The sequence below is a fragment of the Hemibagrus wyckioides genome, linkage group LG25 (assembly GCF_019097595.1).
Source record: "Hemibagrus wyckioides isolate EC202008001 linkage group LG25, SWU_Hwy_1.0, whole genome shotgun sequence".
In the NCBI taxonomy this organism is placed as follows: Eukaryota; Metazoa; Chordata; class Actinopteri; order Siluriformes; family Bagridae; genus Hemibagrus; species Hemibagrus wyckioides.
The window spans coordinates 20,417,101-20,437,132 of record NC_080734.1 but is presented as its reverse complement, the minus strand read 5'-3'; the positions used below and the strand labels follow the sequence as shown (position 1 = coordinate 20,437,132).

General features: G+C 41.9%; 1 protein-coding gene across 3 annotated transcripts; it reads right to left on the bottom strand.

Annotated features, from left to right (window-relative positions):
• Positions 1–89: 89 nt before the first annotated feature.
• scyl3 (SCY1-like, kinase-like 3) lies at positions 90–18,700 on the bottom strand. Of its 3 annotated transcripts, none has more exons than XM_058378971.1 (14): positions 18,477–18,700; positions 8,828–9,022; positions 8,038–8,223; positions 5,695–5,808; positions 5,497–5,553; positions 5,291–5,393; positions 4,764–4,875; positions 4,503–4,583; positions 4,253–4,392; positions 3,741–3,928; positions 3,133–3,304; positions 2,686–2,859; positions 1,712–2,472; positions 90–1,078 (listed from the first exon to the last, which is right to left on the bottom strand). In XM_058378971.1, the coding sequence occupies exons 2-14, from the start codon at positions 8,990–8,992 to the stop codon at positions 1,016–1,018; spliced, it is 2,316 nt and encodes a 771-aa protein (XP_058234954.1). In that variant the 5' UTR covers positions 8,993–9,022; positions 18,477–18,700; the 3' UTR covers positions 90–1,015. The 3 variants fall into 3 exon arrangements, with proteins under 3 accessions (XP_058234954.1, XP_058234955.1, XP_058234957.1); XM_058378972.1 differs by having other exon boundaries at positions 4,503–4,580; XM_058378974.1 differs by having other exon boundaries at positions 8,038–8,166.
• Positions 18,701–20,032: the final 1,332 nt, after the last annotated feature.

Below are 20,032 nucleotides of genomic sequence, written 5' to 3'. Positions count from 1 at the left end.
GTTTGGTTTGTGAGCACAATGCTCACTCCTCTTCTTGGTAGGAATCTGGACAGAGTTAATATTGTGGAAAAACAACAGTTGACAAAATAAAACCATAAAACCTCTTTTTTTATTTCATCAGCATCTGACAATACAAATAAATATGTTTCTCTTTCACTTGAGCAAAACCCCAGCACTAAAACAAAATAATAAAATGTCTGTGTGTACTCTATATAAACAATATACTATACAGATATGTCTGTGTTGAAACTGCCTCTCCTATAAGGCTCCTTGTAAGACAAGCAGAACTAAGATCCACTGATGGCACAAATAAAACCCCTAAACTGAAGACAAATGCAGCACAGGGACATCCAGTGAAAATGCCTTCAGCATTCAGCTGGATGCTACATTGTTGTCAGGATTTGGCAAAGAGCTACACAGAGAGGTTCCCCAAAAGACTATGAGAGGCAAATAGACCAAGACACAAATACTTCATCATTAATAGTTTCATTCTTGGTGCAGATCAGAGAGACCAGTCTCAAACATCTCAGCCCTGACTGCAAATCGCATGATACACTATTTAATGCCTGATTTTTATCAAATTAGAGCCGTTCATTACTAACATGATTGTATTCATTCTCAAGATTATAGCATGCCAGTTATTACATCAAGGTGTTGGTTGTCGATTAATAAACCATGGATACCACAGACAGACGAGAGATCACATCCTGTAGAATAAATTACACTCATATCTTCCATTATGGCTTGGTTGCTCTCTTATGCAATTAAAATAAGAGCTGGAAAAAGTAACCCTAATAGAACGATGCAGTGTAAAGTGATAGATTTAGAATACCCATAAATGCAATGCTGTCCAAATTAGTAGCACTAAAGCTACAGTTCTGTACTTACACTAGTGTTAAGAGGCACTTCAACTGCCTACAATGCTCACAATGGTTTCCAAATCATATATTTTTACATATGTACTGTCTTAGAAAATGACTCCTTGTGCACAGCCTTTGGTTGACCATTCCAGTGATCATGACCAGTTGTTCTCGTCTTCCCAGTTGATATCACTGTCACCCCAGCCCTCCGCATCGGTCTGTGAAAGACAAGCAGGCCAGATTAATCACCTCAGATCCATTCAAGATTCATCAACAAAGATTTTGCTTTCAGCTGAGAGTACTGTGCTTTTAAATGTGTTACACAGATGGACTGGTCAAAACTGATGCAGTGTAACTGACCCCTTGTCATGTCCTTGCCGAATCGGAGCTTTCAGATCAGTCAGTGATTCGTATTTATTAGCAATATTATTGCCAAATATCTCAAAAAAAAAAAGTAGGACTGCAGAAACAGACATGTATAATTGGACCATCTGATGTTTATATCAGACTCAAATTGACTCAAACAGCGCCACACTGTGGATACTTGTGGTAATTTGTTGAGTTTTGTTGCATTACATTCCTTTTGTAGTCAGAAATCTGACTGGTTTGGTACCTTGTAAATTTTTTGTGAAAGTTGCATGTGAATAATCTGTTGTTCACAGAGCTGTTGAAATACAATTATCCCTACTCACTCATTAGGAATACAATAGTTACTTTAAACTCTTTTTACTTTAAACAATTTTTTTCTCCTTCTCTGTTTCTATACTTCTGTAAAGCTGCTTTGAGACTATGTTTATTTCTCATGGTCAGTTCCTAGAACAGTGACTGGATGTGACTGAAATGAAGCTCACCTCAGTCATGTCTACAGCAGCAAACTTGGCTGTCAGATCCAGTGTAGTGTCTGGTTCAGTGTGAGATACTGTTGGATGTCTTTCAGGCTTGCTGAATGAAGTCCCTATGGGTAAGAACATGCTAGCTGAAGACAGTTTTATGTCTGGTACCATGTCAGCGAAGAGGTCCAGCTCTGGATCTCTGTCTGGTTTCTTTTTCACCTCAATGGTGAACTCTTCTCCCAGTCCTCCAGCTCCTGCACTCCTGTATCCATTTTTAGGTTTGGCTTCTGTAGCTAAACCTCGTTTGCTGGGCCTGATATCTTTCATGCTCTGCTCCCAGTTTGTATCTGAAGACACACTTTTCTGCTCAGAAGCAATTTTTACTGAAGCAGTGCTCAGTTTGAGTGCTTTAGACTCTCCGGCAGGTCTAGAAGGTGGTACAGATACAGGAGATACAGGTCCTATGGCACCGTCACCTATGGGTTTTGACGACAGGACTGGCTGAGGTGTAGTAGTGGTAGTGGATTGTGTGGAGATGACCTCAGAATCTTCAAAATCGTCCCAGGGTTCCTCCTCATTATATTCAGCAGCGGCTGGTAATTCTGAGTCACTGTCTGCAGGCTGTATGCTAATTTGTACAGGCTGGTATTTGACAGATTTCTCCCCCGCGTCCTCCCAGTCGGGCCAGTCCTCGTCTGATCTATCTGTTCTGATGCTATTCTCTCCCTCTTTCTCTTGGCTAAAGCCATTCAAGGGAAGAGCTTCATTTCTGTGCAGTGCTGCAAAAAAAATCAGACATTAAACATAATTACTACGTTACGGAAACTATAGGGATATTTTTTTTTTATTAGCTAGAGGCTCCGGGCCAATATGCAGAAAACATCTCTATGTAAAACACTGTTCTGTCCGAGACCAGTCATGCTGGAGCTGTTCATGGTCAGATCTCTTCCTATGAGATGTTTAGCACAGACTCCCCCATTCCTCTGCCTTACCTGTCTTTGATGTAGAGGGCAGCAGGGCAGCAACATCTCTTCTGACCAACTGGAGAGAGTTCAGCTTCTCCAGAACAAGCTCTCCTCCTTCCAAGCGCTTAGGCAACAGACTTGCAACCTTGGAGGGTTGAAAACTGTGAGGCAAAGATGCTCCAGCAATATGAACCGGTGAGTCTACACACGAAAACCAGAAGTAACTACACAAGAAGTAACCAGAAGAGTGGACTTATGCTGAAACTGAGCAATGCAGAGGTTTTGACCAAGCAACAGAAGCAAAAAAGTCCAAACACACATCGGCTGTACATGGAGTGCATACTGTATATAACATTGTAATATTTCAGATACACACATACATATAAATTGATGTAACTGCCATTGAGATTAATTAGTGGGAAAAAGTGGGAAATAGAAAACTAATAAATAAGTGAGAAAAAGAGAGAAACTAACTTTCAGGTGTAACTTCTGTGGACTTGCTGAAGTTTGGTGTGGTACGTTTGAAGACTTTGGTCCTCTCGCCTCCCACCACCACCTGAGCTCCCAGTAACGGCACCAGGAATGCCAGGCTTTGCAGCGTCATGGCAACCAGAGTGTCATTGGTGTCTCTCATTCCTAGCAACACCTGTAATTTTTATTAGAGTTATAAACCACTTTCAAAACCAGTTTTAAACAGGGATAGGGGACAGGGAGAGGGACAGGGAGAGGGACAGGGAGAGGGGTCACATTTCAAAAACCACCAAAATGATTTCTAATGCTGTCTGACGTTTCCTGTATATAGAGTAACTGTGTTTTTGTTATTCACCCAATGTCTGTTATATTCCAGTCTCAGGACACCATGGCAGTGGAAACAGATGCAGTTCAACACGTTCCCAGCTTGTTATTCTCACTACAGCATGATTTGTTTATTAATCTATAAAATCATCAACACACATTCAATTCATCAGGTTTATTCATTCATTAAAATGTAGTAAATATGTCTAGCTTTATCCCTGCTGTTTATTTGGGTAATGTTTCTTACTCTGTGAGATTATATGGAGAAATGATATTTTCATATTTACCTGAGGTAGGATCTGGTTCTTGAGCTCGTCATGTGAGAAGAACTCGGCATATATGTGGATGTTGGAGAGCAGCACCATGCGGACATGCTCCTCGTTCACTTTAAAGAGCTTCAGGAGCTGCGGCACCACGTATCTCCGGTACAGAGGCACCGACAGCAGACACTCCTCCTCCACTCGTACAGCAGGATCTGTAACACAGCCACAGGATCAGAGAGACTTGGGTAATACCTGTTCAATTCGCTTCTGCATTTAGAATGTGACTTTTAGATCTCAGTGCAGCTGTTGATGTTGCTGGTCAAAAAACACGTTTTTTAGTCCGGACCGTTTCAGGGTAGACGTGTCATGTGGCCCATAAAAAAAAAAAAAAAGAGGTGAGTGTCACTGTTTTAATCATTTTACACTCCGGTTTGAGTCACTCTCCTTTAATGACTCTTACAAATTAGAATTCTTATTAGGGTTGAAATTCTAATGAATTAATCAACTATAAGCCTCTGAACAGAGCTCTTTCATACCCTTTTTGGGCTGTAACAGATGGGGCAGGAAGCTTTTCACAGCAGTGGGTTCAGCAAACACCAGAGAATTTAAAAGTTTAGGAGCCAGACGAGCAGCAATTAGTTCTTCAGGAAGGCTGTGAACTCGGTCCAGCAGAAATCTGGAGAAAAAGACATGGAGGTATATAGAGCATGTGTTTATTATAGTGTGTTATACCCTAAACATAAAGATGTATAAATAAAAAAAAAGCAGAGCAGCACAAAGTCTTACTTAAAAAACTCGTGCTTTTCCTCCTCGGATTTTAAAGTTAAACTCTTCAGAAAGTTCGTGATGTCCAGAAAGTCATTCCTACTGAGATCAATAAAAGAAATAAAAAAGATCAAAGATTCATAAAAAGATCAATAAAAATGTTCTGAACATTTATCTATTTAATAATTCCAGCTGTGAAGATATCCAATTAATACAAAAATGTTTAGTGGTATTAGAACACGCTAGAAATGCTTTGTGCTAAAAGTCACATAGTTCACACACCTGAAAAACTCATGAGTCAGTAGACTGCTGAGAGGCGGCCGCACCGTGGGGTCAGAGGTTAACAGGCTGACCTGCAGTGTGCTCCTCAGACTCTCCAGCAGCTCGTCTGACACTGAGACATGGACAGACAGAGGTCAGCGAGGCACGCAGACAAAAAAATAAAAAAATAAAAATAATGAATGACGAAGGGGAGGATGAGAGAAAGATGAGAACATGTTGGATGGATACAGCATAACCATGAGGAAATGGAAAAATCCTGACGCTACAGTGGAACAACATGACTCAGTGTACAGAGAACAAATAAGAACATTATAGACTGGAGCATATGTCTAAAAAAATATTTAGTAAAATTATTGTGGTGTAAATATGCAGAAAATAAAGAGTAAAGAAGACCTTCACTGACTGTAGTTTAGTGAAACTGTGCTGTTTTTGCGATTATCCTACAGCATTTAATCACACTGAACCCCTGGAGGACAGGTTTCAGACACACAGCTCACTGCAGCTGCAGAATTAAGAACATCACTAACCGTAACTGTTCAGCAAGGGGATGAGAGCCTCCACCAGCACGCCAAAAGAGAACGCATCCCGTGCGTGGGCATGTTTTTCGGGAAGCGTTTTGAATCCACTGAGCTACAGAAAGAAAAAAAAAACAAATGTTTTTTTGTGACTAAGTCACTGAACCATAACAACATTTGAGGTAACGGAAAATTCTATAACATCAACTGAGTCTCACCTTCTCCTCAGGAGGCATGGCGCTGCTCTCTCTCACTGCCTGAACACTGGACAGAAACTGGAACCACACACAGAGTTCAACATTCTATAAAAGCTCATGCCTACAGAATTGTATTTGAAACCTCACGCGATACTGAATCTATAATGTTTGTCTCTGAGACGTGAGAAGGAGATGTGAGCTCATTTGGTCACGTCTTACCTCTGGTGTTGCTTCGGAAAATTTGCAAACCGTTTCCATCCCACCGAGCTTCCAGTGTCCATCATCACTAACGAATACAGACGACATGCACACATTGTTGTGGGTTGATTTTCCCTGAGGACACACAGGCAGGTGAGAAATATCACTACAACACTAGAACATCTAAAACACAGCTCCTCTGTGAATCCCCGAGTCTACGTGCCCTGAAGCCCAGTGGTTTGCTCTGTGCGCTCTAGCTTCCAGCTTTACACCAAAGGTCCAGGATGAACAAGCTCTAGCTTTAGTTTCAGGATTTCTATCATCCTCTAGAGTGTGTGGTGTCTGTCATTAATAAACACGAGTAGTCTGACTCTCCAAGCAGAAGATCATCCACACACTTTTTCCTGTAATGTGACCTGAGCTGACTCAGCACTAACGCCTCTAAACAACACACTTCTATTGTTTTGTTTTTTTTTAAAGACAAAAACAATTTCAGTTTTTCACAAAGCGCAGTTCATGGAAAAGAAAGTTTGGTGCTTAAAAATTTCTGAACCCTTTAAAAATTCTTGGATTTTTGTATGAATAATGACCCAAAACATCTCTCACTCTGGTTACAGTAAATGTTCAGAAGTCCATCAGCAGAACACTGAACAACAATGCTGTGTGTATCAGGGTTATAAGGAGAAAGCCACTGCTCTCCATAAAGAACTCTGCTGTCCATCTGCAAGACCACATGGACCAGACAGAAGTATACTGGTAAATGTTTTGTGGAGAGATGAGACCAAGAACTTTCTGGTTAATTTAATAAGTATTATGTTTGAAGAAATACAGCATAACTATCCTCTTCCATCAGTGAAGCATGGTGGTGGTAGTATCAAGGTTTGGGCTTGTTTTGCTTCATCTGTGCCAAGACGGCTTGCCATCACTGATGATACAATGAATTCAGAATGTTACCAGTGAAAGGAAAATATCTGTGGATTGAACCTCGAGAGAGATTGGTCATGCAGCAAGACAATGACCTCAAGCACACAAGTTGTTCTAGATAACAATGATTAAAGAGGAACAAAGTAAATGTTTTGGAATGACCAAGTCAAAGTCCTGACCTTAATCTAATAGAAATGTTGCAAATCTAATATAAATAATTTCATATAAAATGTTGCAAGAACCTGAAGCATGTGGTTCATGTGCGGAAAGCCACCAACATCCCAGAGCTGAAGCTGCTCTGTACTGAAGGATTGGGTCAAATTCCTCCAAGCCGAAGTGCAGGACTGACCAACTGAAACACTTACCTACTTAGAAAGTATTTACATATTTACATCTAACTTTTCATATTAGTTTCAGGTAAATTTGTGTGTGTAAAAGGCGAGACCTAAAACCACAACTGAATTCCCATGACCTTCAGTCCCTCAGATGGCAAGGATGTTAAAAAAAAAAAAAAAAAACACCATGTTTCAGTGACTGAGATCATCACATGGGTTTGTGAATAATTTAAAGCATAGTCTATGAACTCCATTTTTCTCAAAAAAACAAGTTTGGACTCAACTACATCCAGCGGAAACCACATGTCTACAACATCCAGAACGGTCTCGTCTCAGGCTCGAGCTCGTCTGAAACAACTGAGGCTCAGCGTGTTGTGGTCTGACGAGTCGACCTTTCAGATGTTCAGTAACAAGATTATCAACCAAAAAGTGAGGTCATGTACTGAAGCCTGGTGTGCAGTCAGCATGAGAAAAACATTTGTTTTTAAAAAATTCACTAATACATCTCATATATTATATACACTCATCAGCCATAACATTATGACCACCCGCTTAATATTGTGTAAGTCCCCCTTTTGCTGTCAAAACAGCCCTGACACGTGGAGACTCCACTAGATCTCTGAAGGTGTTCTGTGGTATCTGGCACCAAGATGTTAGCAGTTCTATGGGCCCCACCTGTCATCTCATAATCTTAAAAGATACTTACAGTTCTTAAAGGACTTACAGGACCAAAAGGATACTTTTGATAGATACTGACCACTGCAGACCGGGAACACCCCACAAGAGCTGCAGTTTTGGAGATGCTCTGATCCAGTGGTCTAGCCATCACAATTTGGCCCTTCGCCAAACTCAAAGCTCAAATCCTTACACTTGTCCATTTTTCCTGCTTCTAACATCAACTTTAAGGACAAAATGTTCACTTGCTGCCTAATATATCCCACCTACTAACAGGTACCAATATGAGGAGATACTCAGTCTTATTCACTTCACCTGTCAGTGGTCATAATGTTATGCCTGACTGATATAAAACGGATACAGAATCTGCTTTACCTGTGCACCGGCTTAGTGCTCATTCTCAGTGAAAGCACTCTAACCCTGCTCTTACCCTGTCATGGAGGAAGACCAGAGCCTGCAGAAGATCATAGACGCCAGCGCAGATCTCCTCAGGTGTGAGACTGTCCAGCAGCAGCTCCAGAGGCTGCACCCTCTCCGTCACCAGGTGTATGCCTCCATCCTGCACGGAGCACGACAGGAAGCGCAGCAAACACGGATGTCTCAGAGTTTTCAGGTGCTAAATGGGAATAGAGCACTGGTTCGTTTATGCTGGGCAACCTTTATATACATATAAAACATCTAAAGTGCACACATACCATTCAACAGCATTCATTACAAGGCTGTGAACACATCTGATTGTAAAACTAAAGCCGAGTGGTCACTAATATCGGAAAACACGCTGCTTCTAGACAAGATGCAGCACTCAAGCTCCTGAATACAAGAGCTTTCTTTCAGCATATGTACTGCTGGCACCAACGTTCTTATAGGAGTGGTTTAGGTGGAAATGAAATTTACACAAACTTTCCACTTCAAATGCAGTCACTAAGTTATAGCTGCTGTCGCTTTACACTACAGCTGTCAGATTAGTGCTGAAGAACTTATGACCACCAATTTACACCATGATGCTCAAATAGCTGATTAACATCATTAACTGCATGAAAGCAGTCCCTTTGAAATGTGTGTGTGTGTGTGTGTGTGTGATGAAACGGACATTAATTTGGTTTAGTTTTCTTAATCTGAAGTAGAAAACGTTGTGAAGGTTGTCTGATCAGCTGTAGTGTAGTACGTGATGTTTCAAGTTTTTCTCCAAAACCATTTCTAAAGTATTTTAACCACTGAACCTTGGCAGCTTTGTTGACTTTGTCTTCACTGCCCTGCTTGTAGACGAACACAGAGGCTGGTTTTCCATCCTGCAGCACAGCAGAGTACATGGTGAGGCCTGAAGGTAGCGTGACTGATGGCTGTTCGAGCACACAGCCTCTCAGCCCACTGCTCTCCGCTCCCATGCTGACTCCCTCAGGTCAGCCACACACACACTGATGGGACAGAAAACACACAGGACCAGGGTGAAGAGCTCACATCTTCACATCACTTGCTTTGAGACACAAGAGTGTGTTATTAATATATAAAGCACTTTAAATCTTCAACATAAATATGACTTTTACCAAAAATAATGTGGAAAAGTATTTTATTTATTTTCTAACACTGCCATGGAGTCTTCATCTCCCGTAAAGAGACGAGTGGAGAAAAGATGGAGTGATGACACTAAAGAAATAAACATTCTACTGACATGAAAGCTGTTAATCAGAGTGAGTGTGTGTGTGTTTGTTTATAGTGCTAAGTGTGTTAATGCAGTACTGTGTGTGTGTGTGTAGTGCTAAGTGTGTTAATGCAGTACTGTGTGTGTGTGTGTGTGTGTAGTGCTAAGTGTGTTAATGCAGTACTGTGTGTGTGTGTAGTGCTAAGTGTGTTAATGCAGTACTGTGTGTGTGTGTGTAGTGCTAAGTGTGTTAATGCAGTACTGTGTGTGTGTGTGTGTGTGTAGTGCTAAGTGTGTTAATGCAGTACTGTGTGTGTGTGTAGTGCTAAGTGTGTTAATGCAGTACTGTGTGTGTGTGTGTGTGTGTAGTGCTAAGTGTGTTAATGCAGTACTGTGTGTGTGTAGTGCTAAGTGTGTTAATGCAGTACTGTGTGTGTGTGTGTAGTGCTAAGTGTGTTAATGCAGTACTGTGTGTGTGTGTAGTGCTAAGTGTGTTAATGCAGTACTGTGTGTGTGTGTAGTGCTAAGTGTGTTAATGCAGTACTGTGTGTGTGTAGTGCTAAGTGTGTTAATGCAGTACTGTGTGTGTGTGTGTGTAGTGCTAAGTGTGTTAATGCAGTACTGTGTGTGTGTGTAGTGCTAAGTGTGTTAATGCAGTACTGTGTGTGTGTGTGTGTAGTGCTAAGTGTGTTAATGCAGTACTGTGTGTGTGTGTGTAGTGCTAAGTGTGTTAATGCAGTACTGTGTGTGTGTGTGTGTGTAGTGCTAAGTGTGTTAATGCAGTACTGTGTGTGTGTGTAGTGCTAAGTGTGTTAATGCAGTACTGTGTGTGTGTGTAGTGCTAAGTGTGTTAATGCAGTACTGTGTGTGTGTGTGTAGTGCTAAGTGTGTTAATGCAGTACTGTGTGTGTGTGTGTGTGTAGTGCTAAGTGTGTTAATGCAGTACTGTGTGTGTGTGTAGTGCTAAGTGTGTTAATGCAGTACTGTGTGTGTGTGTGTAGTGCTAAGTGTGTTAATGCAGTACTGTGTGTGTGTGTGTGTGTAGTGCTAAGTGTGTTAATGCAGTACTGTGTGTGTGTGTGTGTGTAGTGCTAAGTGTGTTAATGCAGTACTGTGTGTGTGTGTGTAGTGCTAAGTGTGTTAATGCAGTACTGTGTGTGTGTGTGTGTGTAGTGCTAAGTGTGTTAATGCAGTACTGTGTGTGTGTGTAGTGCTAAGTGTGTTAATGCAGTACTGTGTGTGTGTGTAGTGCTAAGTGTGTTAATGCAGTACTGTGTGTGTGTGTGTAGTGCTAAGTGTGTTAATGCAGTACTGTGTGTGTGTGTGTGTGTAGTGCTAAGTGTGTTAATGCAGTACTGTGTGTGTGTGTAGTGCTAAGTGTGTTAATGCAGTACTGTGTGTGTGTGTGTGTAGTGCTAAGTGTGTTAATGCAGTACTGTGTGTGTGTGTGTGTGTAGTGCTAAGTGTGTTAATGCAGTACTGTGTGTGTGTGTAGTGCTAAGTGTGTTAATGCAGTACTGTGTGTGTGTGTAGTGCTAAGTGTGTTAATGCAGTACTGTGTGTGTGTGTGTAGTGCTAAGTGTGTTAATGCAGTACTGTGTGTGTGTGTGTAGTGCTAAGTGTGTTAATGCAGTACTGTGTGTGTGTGTGTGTGTAGTGCTAAGTGTGTTAATGCAGTACTGTGTGTGTGTGTGTGTGTAGTGCTAAGTGTGTTAATGCAGTACTGTGTGTGTGTGTAGTGCTAAGTGTGTTAATGCAGTACTGTGTGTGTGTGTGTAGTGCTAAGTGTGTTAATGCAGTACTGTGTGTGTGTGTGTAGTGCTAAGTGTGTTAATGCAGTACTGTGTGTGTGTGTAGTGCTAAGTGTGTTAATGCAGTACTGTGTGTGTGTGTGTAGTGCTAAGTGTGTTAATGCAGTACTGTGTGTGTGTGTGTAGTGCTAAGTGTGTTAATGCAGTACTGTGTGTGTGTGTGTGTAGTGCTAAGTGTGTTAATGCAGTACTGTGTGTGTGTGTGTGTGTGTGTAGTGCTAAGTGTGTTAATGCAGTACTGTGTGTGTGTGTGTAGTGCTAAGTGTGTTAATGCAGTACTGTGTGTGTGTGTGTGTAGTGCTAAGTGTGTTAATGCAGTACTGTGTGTGTGTGTGTGTAGTGCTAAGTGTGTTAATGCAGTACTGTGTGTGTGTGTGTGTGTAGTGCTAAGTGTGTTAATGCAGTACTGTGTGTGTGTGTGTAGTGCTAAGTGTGTTAATGCAGTACTGTGTGTGTGTGTGTGTGTAGTGCTAAGTGTGTTAATGCAGTACTGTGTGTGTGTGTGTGTGTGTGTGTAGTGCTAAGTGTGTTAATGCAGTACTGTGTGTGTGTGTGTGTAGTGCTAAGTGTGTTAATGCAGTACTGTGTGTGTGTGTAGTGCTAAGTGTGTTAATGCAGTACTGTGTGTGTGTGTGTAGTGCTAAGTGTGTTAATGCAGTACTGTGTGTGTGTGTGTAGTGCTAAGTGTGTTAATGCAGTACTGTGTGTGTGTGTGTAGTGCTAAGTGTGTTAATGCAGTACTGTGTGTGTGTGTGTGTGTAGTGCTAAGTGTGTTAATGCAGTACTGTGTGTGTGTGTGTAGTGCTAAGTGTGTTAATGCAGTACTGTGTGTGTGTGTGTAGTGCTAAGTGTGTTAATGCAGTACTGTGTGTGTGTGTGTAGTGCTAAGTGTGTTAATGCAGTACTGTGTGTGTGTGTGTGTGTGTAGTGCTAAGTGTGTTAATGCAGTACTGTGTGTGTGTGTGTAGTGCTAAGTGTGTTAATGCAGTACTGTGTGTGTGTGTGTAGTGCTAAGTGTGTTAATGCAGTACTGTGTGTGTGTGTAGTGCTAAGTGTGTTAATGCAGTACTGTGTGTGTGTGTGTGTAGTGCTAAGTGTGTTAATGCAGTACTGTGTGTGTGTGTGTGTGTAGTGCTAAGTGTGTTAATGCAGTACTGTGTGTGTGTGTAGTGCTAAGTGTGTTAATGCAGTACTGTGTGTGTGTGTAGTGCTAAGTGTGTTAATGCAGTACTGTGTGTGTGTGTGTAGTGCTAAGTGTGTTAATGCAGTACTGTGTGTGTGTGTAGTGCTAAGTGTGTTAATGCAGTACTGTGTGTGTGTGTAGTGCTAAGTGTGTTAATGCAGTACTGTGTGTGTGTGTAGTGCTAAGTGTGTTAATGCAGTACTGTGTGTGTGTGTGTAGTGCTAAGTGTGTTAATGCAGTACTGTGTGTGTGTGTAGTGCTAAGTGTGTTAATGCAGTACTGTGTGTGTGTGTAGTGCTAAGTGTGTTAATGCAGTACTGTGTGTGTGTGTGTAGTGCTAAGTGTGTTAATGCAGTACTGTGTGTGTGTGTAGTGCTAAGTGTGTTAATGCAGTACTGTGTGTGTGTGTAGTGCTAAGTGTGTTAATGCAGTACTGTGTGTGTGTGTAGTGCTAAGTGTGTTAATGCAGTACTGTGTGTGTGTAGTGCTAAGTGTGTTAATGCAGTACTGTGTGTGTGTGTAGTGCTAAGTGTGTTAATGCAGTACTGTGTGTGTGTGTGTGTGTAGTGCTAAGTGTGTTAATGCAGTACTGTGTGTGTGTGTAGTGCTAAGTGTGTTAATGCAGTACTGTGTGTGTGTGTGTAGTGCTAAGTGTGTTAATGCAGTACTGTGTGTGTGTGTAGTGCTAAGTGTGTTAATGCAGTACTGTGTGTGTGTGTGTAGTGCTAAGTGTGTTAATGCAGTACTGTGTGTGTGTGTGTAGTGCTAAGTGTGTTAATGCAGTACTGTGTGTGTGTGTAGTGCTAAGTGTGTTAATGCAGTACTGTGTGTGTGTGTGTGTAGTGCTAAGTGTGTTAATGCAGTACTGTGTGTGTGTGTGTAGTGCTAAGTGTGTTAATGCAGTACTGTGTGTGTGTGTGTGTAGTGCTAAGTGTGTTAATGCAGTACTGTGTGTGTGTGTAGTGCTAAGTGTGTTAATGCAGTACTGTGTGTGTGTGTGTAGTGCTAAGTGTGTTAATGCAGTACTGTGTGTGTGTGTGTAGTGCTAAGTGTGTTAATGCAGTACTGTGTGTGTGTGTAGTGCTAAGTGTGTTAATGCAGTACTGTGTGTGTGTGTGTAGTGCTAAGTGTGTTAATGCAGTACTGTGTGTGTGTGTGTGTGTAGTGCTAAGTGTGTTAATGCAGTACTGTGTGTGTGTGTAGTGCTAAGTGTGTTAATGCAGTACTGTGTGTGTGTGTAGTGCTAAGTGTGTTAATGCAGTACTGTGTGTGTGTGTGTAGTGCTAAGTGTGTTAATGCAGTACTGTGTGTGTGTGTGTGTAGTGCTAAGTGTGTTAATGCAGTACTGTGTGTGTGTGTAGTGCTAAGTGTGTTAATGCAGTACTGTGTGTGTGTGTAGTGCTAAGTGTGTTAATGCAGTACTGTGTGTGTGTGTGTAGTGCTAAGTGTGTTAATGCAGTACTGTGTGTGTGTGTAGTGCTAAGTGTGTTAATGCAGTACTGTGTGTGTGTGTGTAGTGCTAAGTGTGTTAATGCAGTACTGTGTGTGTGTGTAGTGCTAAGTGTGTTAATGCAGTACTGTGTGTGTGTGTAGTGCTAAGTGTGTTAATGCAGTACTGTGTGTGTGTGTGTAGTGCTAAGTGTGTTAATGCAGTACTGTGTGTGTGTGTGTAGTGCTAAGTGTGTTAATGCAGTACTGTGTGTGTGTGTGTGTAGTGCTAAGTGTGTTAATGCAGTACTGTGTGTGTGTGTAGTGCTAAGTGTGTTAATGCAGTACTGTGTGTGTGTGTGTAGTGCTAAGTGTGTTAATGCAGTACTGTGTGTGTGTGTGTAGTGCTAAGTGTGTTAATGCAGTACTGTGTGTGTGTGTGTAGTGCTAAGTGTGTTAATGCAGTACTGTGTGTGTGTGTGTAGTGCTAAGTGTGTTAATGCAGTACTGTGTGTGTGTGTGTAGTGCTAAGTGTGTTAATGCAGTACTGTGTGTGTGTGTGTAGTGCTAAGTGTGTTAATGCAGTACTGTGTGTGTGTGTGTAGTGCTAAGTGTGTTAATGCAGTACTGTGTGTGTGTGTGTAGTGCTAAGTGTGTTAATGCAGTACTGTGTGTGTGTGTGTAGTGCTAAGTGTGTTAATGCAGTACTGTGTGTGTGTGTGTAGTGCTAAGTGTGTTAATGCAGTACTGTGTGTGTGTGTGTAGTGCTAAGTGTGTTAATGCAGTACTGTGTGTGTGTGTGTAGTGCTAAGTGTGTTAATGCAGTACTGTGTGTGTGTGTGTAGTGCTAAGTGTGTTAATGCAGTACTGTGTGTGTGTGTGTAGTGCTAAGTGTGTTAATGCAGTACTGTGTGTGTGTGTAGTGCTAAGTGTGTTAATGCAGTACTGTGTGTGTGTGTAGTGCTAAGTGTGTTAATGCAGTACTGTGTGTGTGTGTAGTGCTAAGTGTGTTAATGCAGTACTGTGTGTGTGTGTAGTGCTAAGTGTGTTAATGCAGTACTGTGTGTGTGTGTGTAGTGCTAAGTGTGTTAATGCAGTACTGTGTGTGTGTGTGTAGTGCTAAGTGTGTTAATGCAGTACTGTGTGTGTGTAGTGCTAAGTGTGTTAATGCAGTACTGTGTGTGTGTGTGTAGTGCTAAGTGTGTTAATGCAGTACTGTGTGTGTGTGTAGTGCTAAGTGTGTTAATGCAGTACTGTGTGTGTGTGTAGTGCTAAGTGTGTTAATGCAGTACTGTGTGTGTGTGTGTAGTGCTAAGTGTGTTAATGCAGTACTGTGTGTGTGTGTAGTGCTAAGTGTGTTAATGCAGTACTGTGTGTGTGTGTAGTGCTAAGTGTGTTAATGCAGTACTGTGTGTGTGTGTAGTGCTAAGTGTGTTAATGCAGTACTGTGTGTGTGTGTAGTGCTAAGTGTGTTAATGCAGTACTGTGTGTGTGTGTAGTGCTAAGTGTGTTAATGCAGTACTGTGTGTGTGTGTAGTGCTAAGTGTGTTAATGCAGTACTGTGTGTGTGTGTAGTGCTAAGTGTGTTAATGCAGTACTGTGTGTGTGTGTAGTGCTAAGTGTGTTAATGCAGTACTGTGTGTGTGTGTAGTGCTAAGTGTGTTAATGCAGTACTGTGTGTGTGTGTAGTGCTAAGTGTGTTAATGCAGTACTGTGTGTGTGTGTAGTGCTAAGTGTGTTAATGCAGTACTGTGTGTGTGTGTAGTGCTAAGTGTGTTAATGCAGTACTGTGTGTGTGTGTAGTGCTAAGTGTGTTAATGCAGTACTGTGTGTGTGTGTGTAGTGCTAAGTGTGTTAATGCAGTACTGTGTGTGTGTGTAGTGCTAAGTGTGTTAATGCAGTACTGTGTGTGTGTGTGTAGTGCTAAGTGTGTTAATGCAGTACTGTGTGTGTGTGTAGTGCTAAGTGTGTTAATGCAGTACTGTGTGTGTGTGTGTAGTGCTAAGTGTGTTAATGCAGTACTGTGTGTGTGTGTAGTGCTAAGTGTGTTAATGCAGTACTGTGTGTGTGTGTGTAGTGCTAAGTGTGTTAATGCAGTACTGTGTGTGTGTGTGTAGTGCTAAGTGTGTTAATGCAGTACTGTGTGTGTGTGTGTAGTGCTAAGTGTGTTAATGCAGTACTGTGTGTGTGTGTAGTGCTAAGTGTGTTAATGCAGTACTGTGTGTGTGTGTAGTGCTAAGTGTGTTAATGCAGTACTGTGTGTGTGTGTGTAGTGCTAAGTGTGTTAATGCAGTACTGTGTGTGTGTGTAGTGCTAAGTGTGTTAATGCAGTACTGTGTGTGTGTAGTGCTAAGTGTGTTAATGCAGTACTGTGTGTGTGTGTGTAGTGCTAAGTGTGTTAATGCAGTACTGTGTGTGTGTGTAGTGCTAAGTGTGTTAATGCAGTACTGTGTGTGTGTAGTGCTAAGTGTGTTAATGCAGTACTGTGTGTGTGTGTAGTGCTAAGTGTGTTAATGCAGTACTGTGTGTGTGTAGTGCTAAGTGTGTTAATGCAGTACTGTGTGTGTGTGTGTGTGTGTGTGTAGTGCTAAGTGTGTTAATGCAGTACTGTGTGTGTGTAGTGCTAAGTGTGTTAATGCAGTACTGTGTGTGTGTGTGTGTGTAGTGCTAAGTGTGTTAATGCAGTACTGTGTGTGTGTAGTGCTAAGTGTGTTAATGCAGTACTGTGTGTGTGTGTGTGTAGTGCTAAGTGTGTTAATGCAGTACTGTGTGTGTGTGTAGTGCTAAGTGTGTTAATGCAGTACTGTGTGTGTGTGTGTAGTGCTAAGTGTGTTAATGCAGTACTGTGTGTGTGTGTAGTGCTAAGTGTGTTAATGCAGTACTGTGTGTGTGTGTGTAGTGCTAAGTGTGTTAATGCAGTACTGTGTGTGTGTGTAGTGCTAAGTGTGTTAATGCAGTACTGTGTGTGTGTAGTGCTAAGTGTGTTAATGCAGTACTGTGTGTGTGTGTGTAGTGCTAAGTGTGTTAATGCAGTACTGTGTGTGTGTGTAGTGCTAAGTGTGTTAATGCAGTACTGTGTGTGTGTGTAGTGCTAAGTGTGTTAATGCAGTACTGTGTGTGTGTGTGTAGTGCTAAGTGTGTTAATGCAGTACTGTGTGTGTGTGTGTAGTGCTAAGTGTGTTAATGCAGTACTGTGTGTGTGTGTAGTGCTAAGTGTGTTAATGCAGTACTGTGTGTGTGTGTGTAGTGCTAAGTGTGTTAATGCAGTACTGTGTGTGTGTGTGTGTAGTGCTAAGTGTGTTAATGCAGTACTGTGTGTGTGTGTAGTGCTAAGTGTGTTAATGCAGTACTGTGTGTGTGTAGTGCTAAGTGTGTTAATGCAGTACTGTGTGTGTGTGTGTGTAGTGCTAAGTGTGTTAATGCAGTACTGTGTGTGTGTGTGTAGTGCTAAGTGTGTTAATGCAGTACTGTGTGTGTGTGTAGTGCTAAGTGTGTTAATGCAGTACTGTGTGTGTGTGTAGTGCTAAGTGTGTTAATGCAGTACTGTGTGTGTGTGTGTAGTGCTAAGTGTGTTAATGCAGTACTGTGTGTGTGTGTAGTGCTAAGTGTGTTAATGCAGTACTGTGTGTGTGTGTGTAGTGCTAAGTGTGTTAATGCAGTACTGTGTGTGTGTGTGTAGTGCTAAGTGTGTTAATGCAGTACTGTGTGTGTGTGTGTAGTGCTAAGTGTGTTAATGCAGTACTGTGTGTGTGTGTGTAGTGCTAAGTGTGTTAATGCAGTACTGTGTGTGTGTGTAGTGCTAAGTGTGTTAATGCAGTACTGTGTGTGTGTGTGTAGTGCTAAGTGTGTTAATGCAGTACTGTGTGTGTGTGTGTGTGTAGTGCTAAGTGTGTTAATGCAGTACTGTGTGTGTGTGTAGTGCTAAGTGTGTTAATGCAGTACTGTGTGTGTGTGTAGTGCTAAGTGTGTTAATGCAGTACTGTGTGTGTGTGTGTGTGTAGTGCTAAGTGTGTTAATGCAGTACTGTGTGTGTGTGTAGTGCTAAGTGTGTTAATGCAGTACTGTGTGTGTGTGTAGTGCTAAGTGTGTTAATGCAGTACTGTGTGTGTGTGTAGTGCTAAGTGTGTTAATGCAGTACTGTGTGTGTGTGTGTGTGTGTGTGTAGTGCTAAGTGTGTTAATGCAGTACTGTGTGTGTGTGTGTGTGTGTAGTGCTAAGTGTGTTAATGCAGTACTGTGTGTGTGTGTAGTGCTAAGTGTGTTAATGCAGTACTGTGTGTGTGTGTGTGTGTAGTGCTAAGTGTGTGTGTGTGTGTGTTTAGTGCTAAGTGTGTTAATGCAGTACTGTGTGTGTGTGTGTGTGTGTGTGTAGTGCTAAGTGTGTTAATGCAGTACTGTGTGTGTGTGTGTGTGTGTAGTGCTAAGTGTGTTAATGCAGTACTGTGTGTGTGTGTAGTGCTAAGTGTGTTAATGCAGTACTGTGTGTGTGTGTGTGTGTGTGTGTAGTGCTAAGTGTGTGTGTGTGTGTGTTTAGTGCTAAGTGTGTTAATGCAGTACTGTGTGTGTGTGTGTGTGTGTGTAGTGCTAAGTGTGTGTGTTTGTGTGTGTAGTGCTAAGTGTGTTAATGCAGTACTGTGTGTGTGTGTGTGTGTGTAGTGCTAAGTGTGTTAATGCAGTTCTGTGTGTGTGTGTAGTGCTACGTGTGTGTGTGTGTGTGTGTGTGTGTGTGTACTACCCGGATATGTCCTAATACAACACATCTGACTGGGTTAGTCTAGCTAACAGATTAGCCTAGCTAGCTCTACCTACCTGTATGCCCAGTTCACCTCCACACCTCAAAGCTAGTTAGCTACTCGGCTAAGAAAATTGTTTAGCGCATATCTAACACTTCTCCACACAGCGCTTCCTTTACAAAGACATCTGGCAAATCATCTGGACCGTCAATAATACCGATTTCATCAAAAACCGTACACTCTCCACACCACCATGTACTTCCTGTTTCCCAACCGTGAACCCAGGTTCAGTCACAAATCTCTGAATGTTACCTTACATTAGCGCTACAGACAGGACACAGAGCCGGAGAGTTGTACCCTATGTAGTGCACTATATTACTGATTACAAGTCATTTGATACTCACCCACGGTTAGGACGAGACCAAGTATTTCTGTGTTACGGGGGTTATATGTTTAAATACTACAATCGGTGACATTTTGAATATAACTACGAATATATTTTTGTTAATGTTCCCACTTCAAGAACTCATTTTCAATAAATAATAATCTTATTTTACTTGCTTTACATTTAAGCGGTTTTTAAAGGTGGATTTATATGTGTACTCTCAAATGACGAGAATGGTTCACACCGTGGTGGTCCGAGCAGGGGACAGGTTGATCAGCACACGCTGCTTACAGTGTGAACCCAGAGGCGTGATTATTCTGATCTGTTTATATTTATATTGATTACAGTAAACACTGGGCACAAACGTTCCAGGGTTAGTCAACGTGTCCACTGTGGCCTGTATATATCCCCAAAGGTGGTAGGTGTCTTCTATTAAGGACACCTACAAAGTGACAGTTTGGAGGAAAATCATCAACTAGCACTTTTCCAATCTTACACATTTATACACATTTATACATGACATAATACTCCTCTCTGAGGAGGGACACCCCATACAAGGTCCTGGAGACCCAAGGCTCATGCGTGTGTGTGTGTGGTGTGTGGGGGGGGACTGAAGGTTAACCTCAAAATCCCACAAAACAGCACAAATGATTGTAAAAGTTCATGCTGGATCAGATAGGAAGGTGTGAGATCTCTGATCTTAATGCTGATGAGAGGTTTACGTCTTTGCAGGGGTGTCAAACCAGATCCACAAAGGGCCAGTGTGGGAGAAGGTTTTCATTCCAACCGAGCAGAAGCCACACCTGAGTCTACTGAAAGCCAAGATTAGTTGATTAAACAGGTGGAATCAGGTTTGGCTTCTGCTCGGTTGGAATGAAAACCTGCACCCACACGGCCCTTTGTGGATCCGGTTGTGCTATGTCCTATGGGCTCTATATTTCTGTTCTCAAAGTCTTCTTTAAAGGGTGGAGGTCACTGACTGTTGTTTTTTAGTTTTCTCACAATGTTTCTGTCATCAGGTGTGGTTGATTTTCTTGACTGACCTGTTTGGTGTCTGTTGCTCAGTACTCCAGTGGTTCCTTTCTTTTACAGGACATCCAAAACTGCTGCACTGATTTTACCCCAGGGGTCAATCATTGATGTGACTGCTGATGAATTTGACAATAAACCTGAGAAACACAAAAAGGCACAAAACAGAGAAACAGAGATGTTCTCCTTACTAACTTAATCAAGAATCAGAGTAGGGT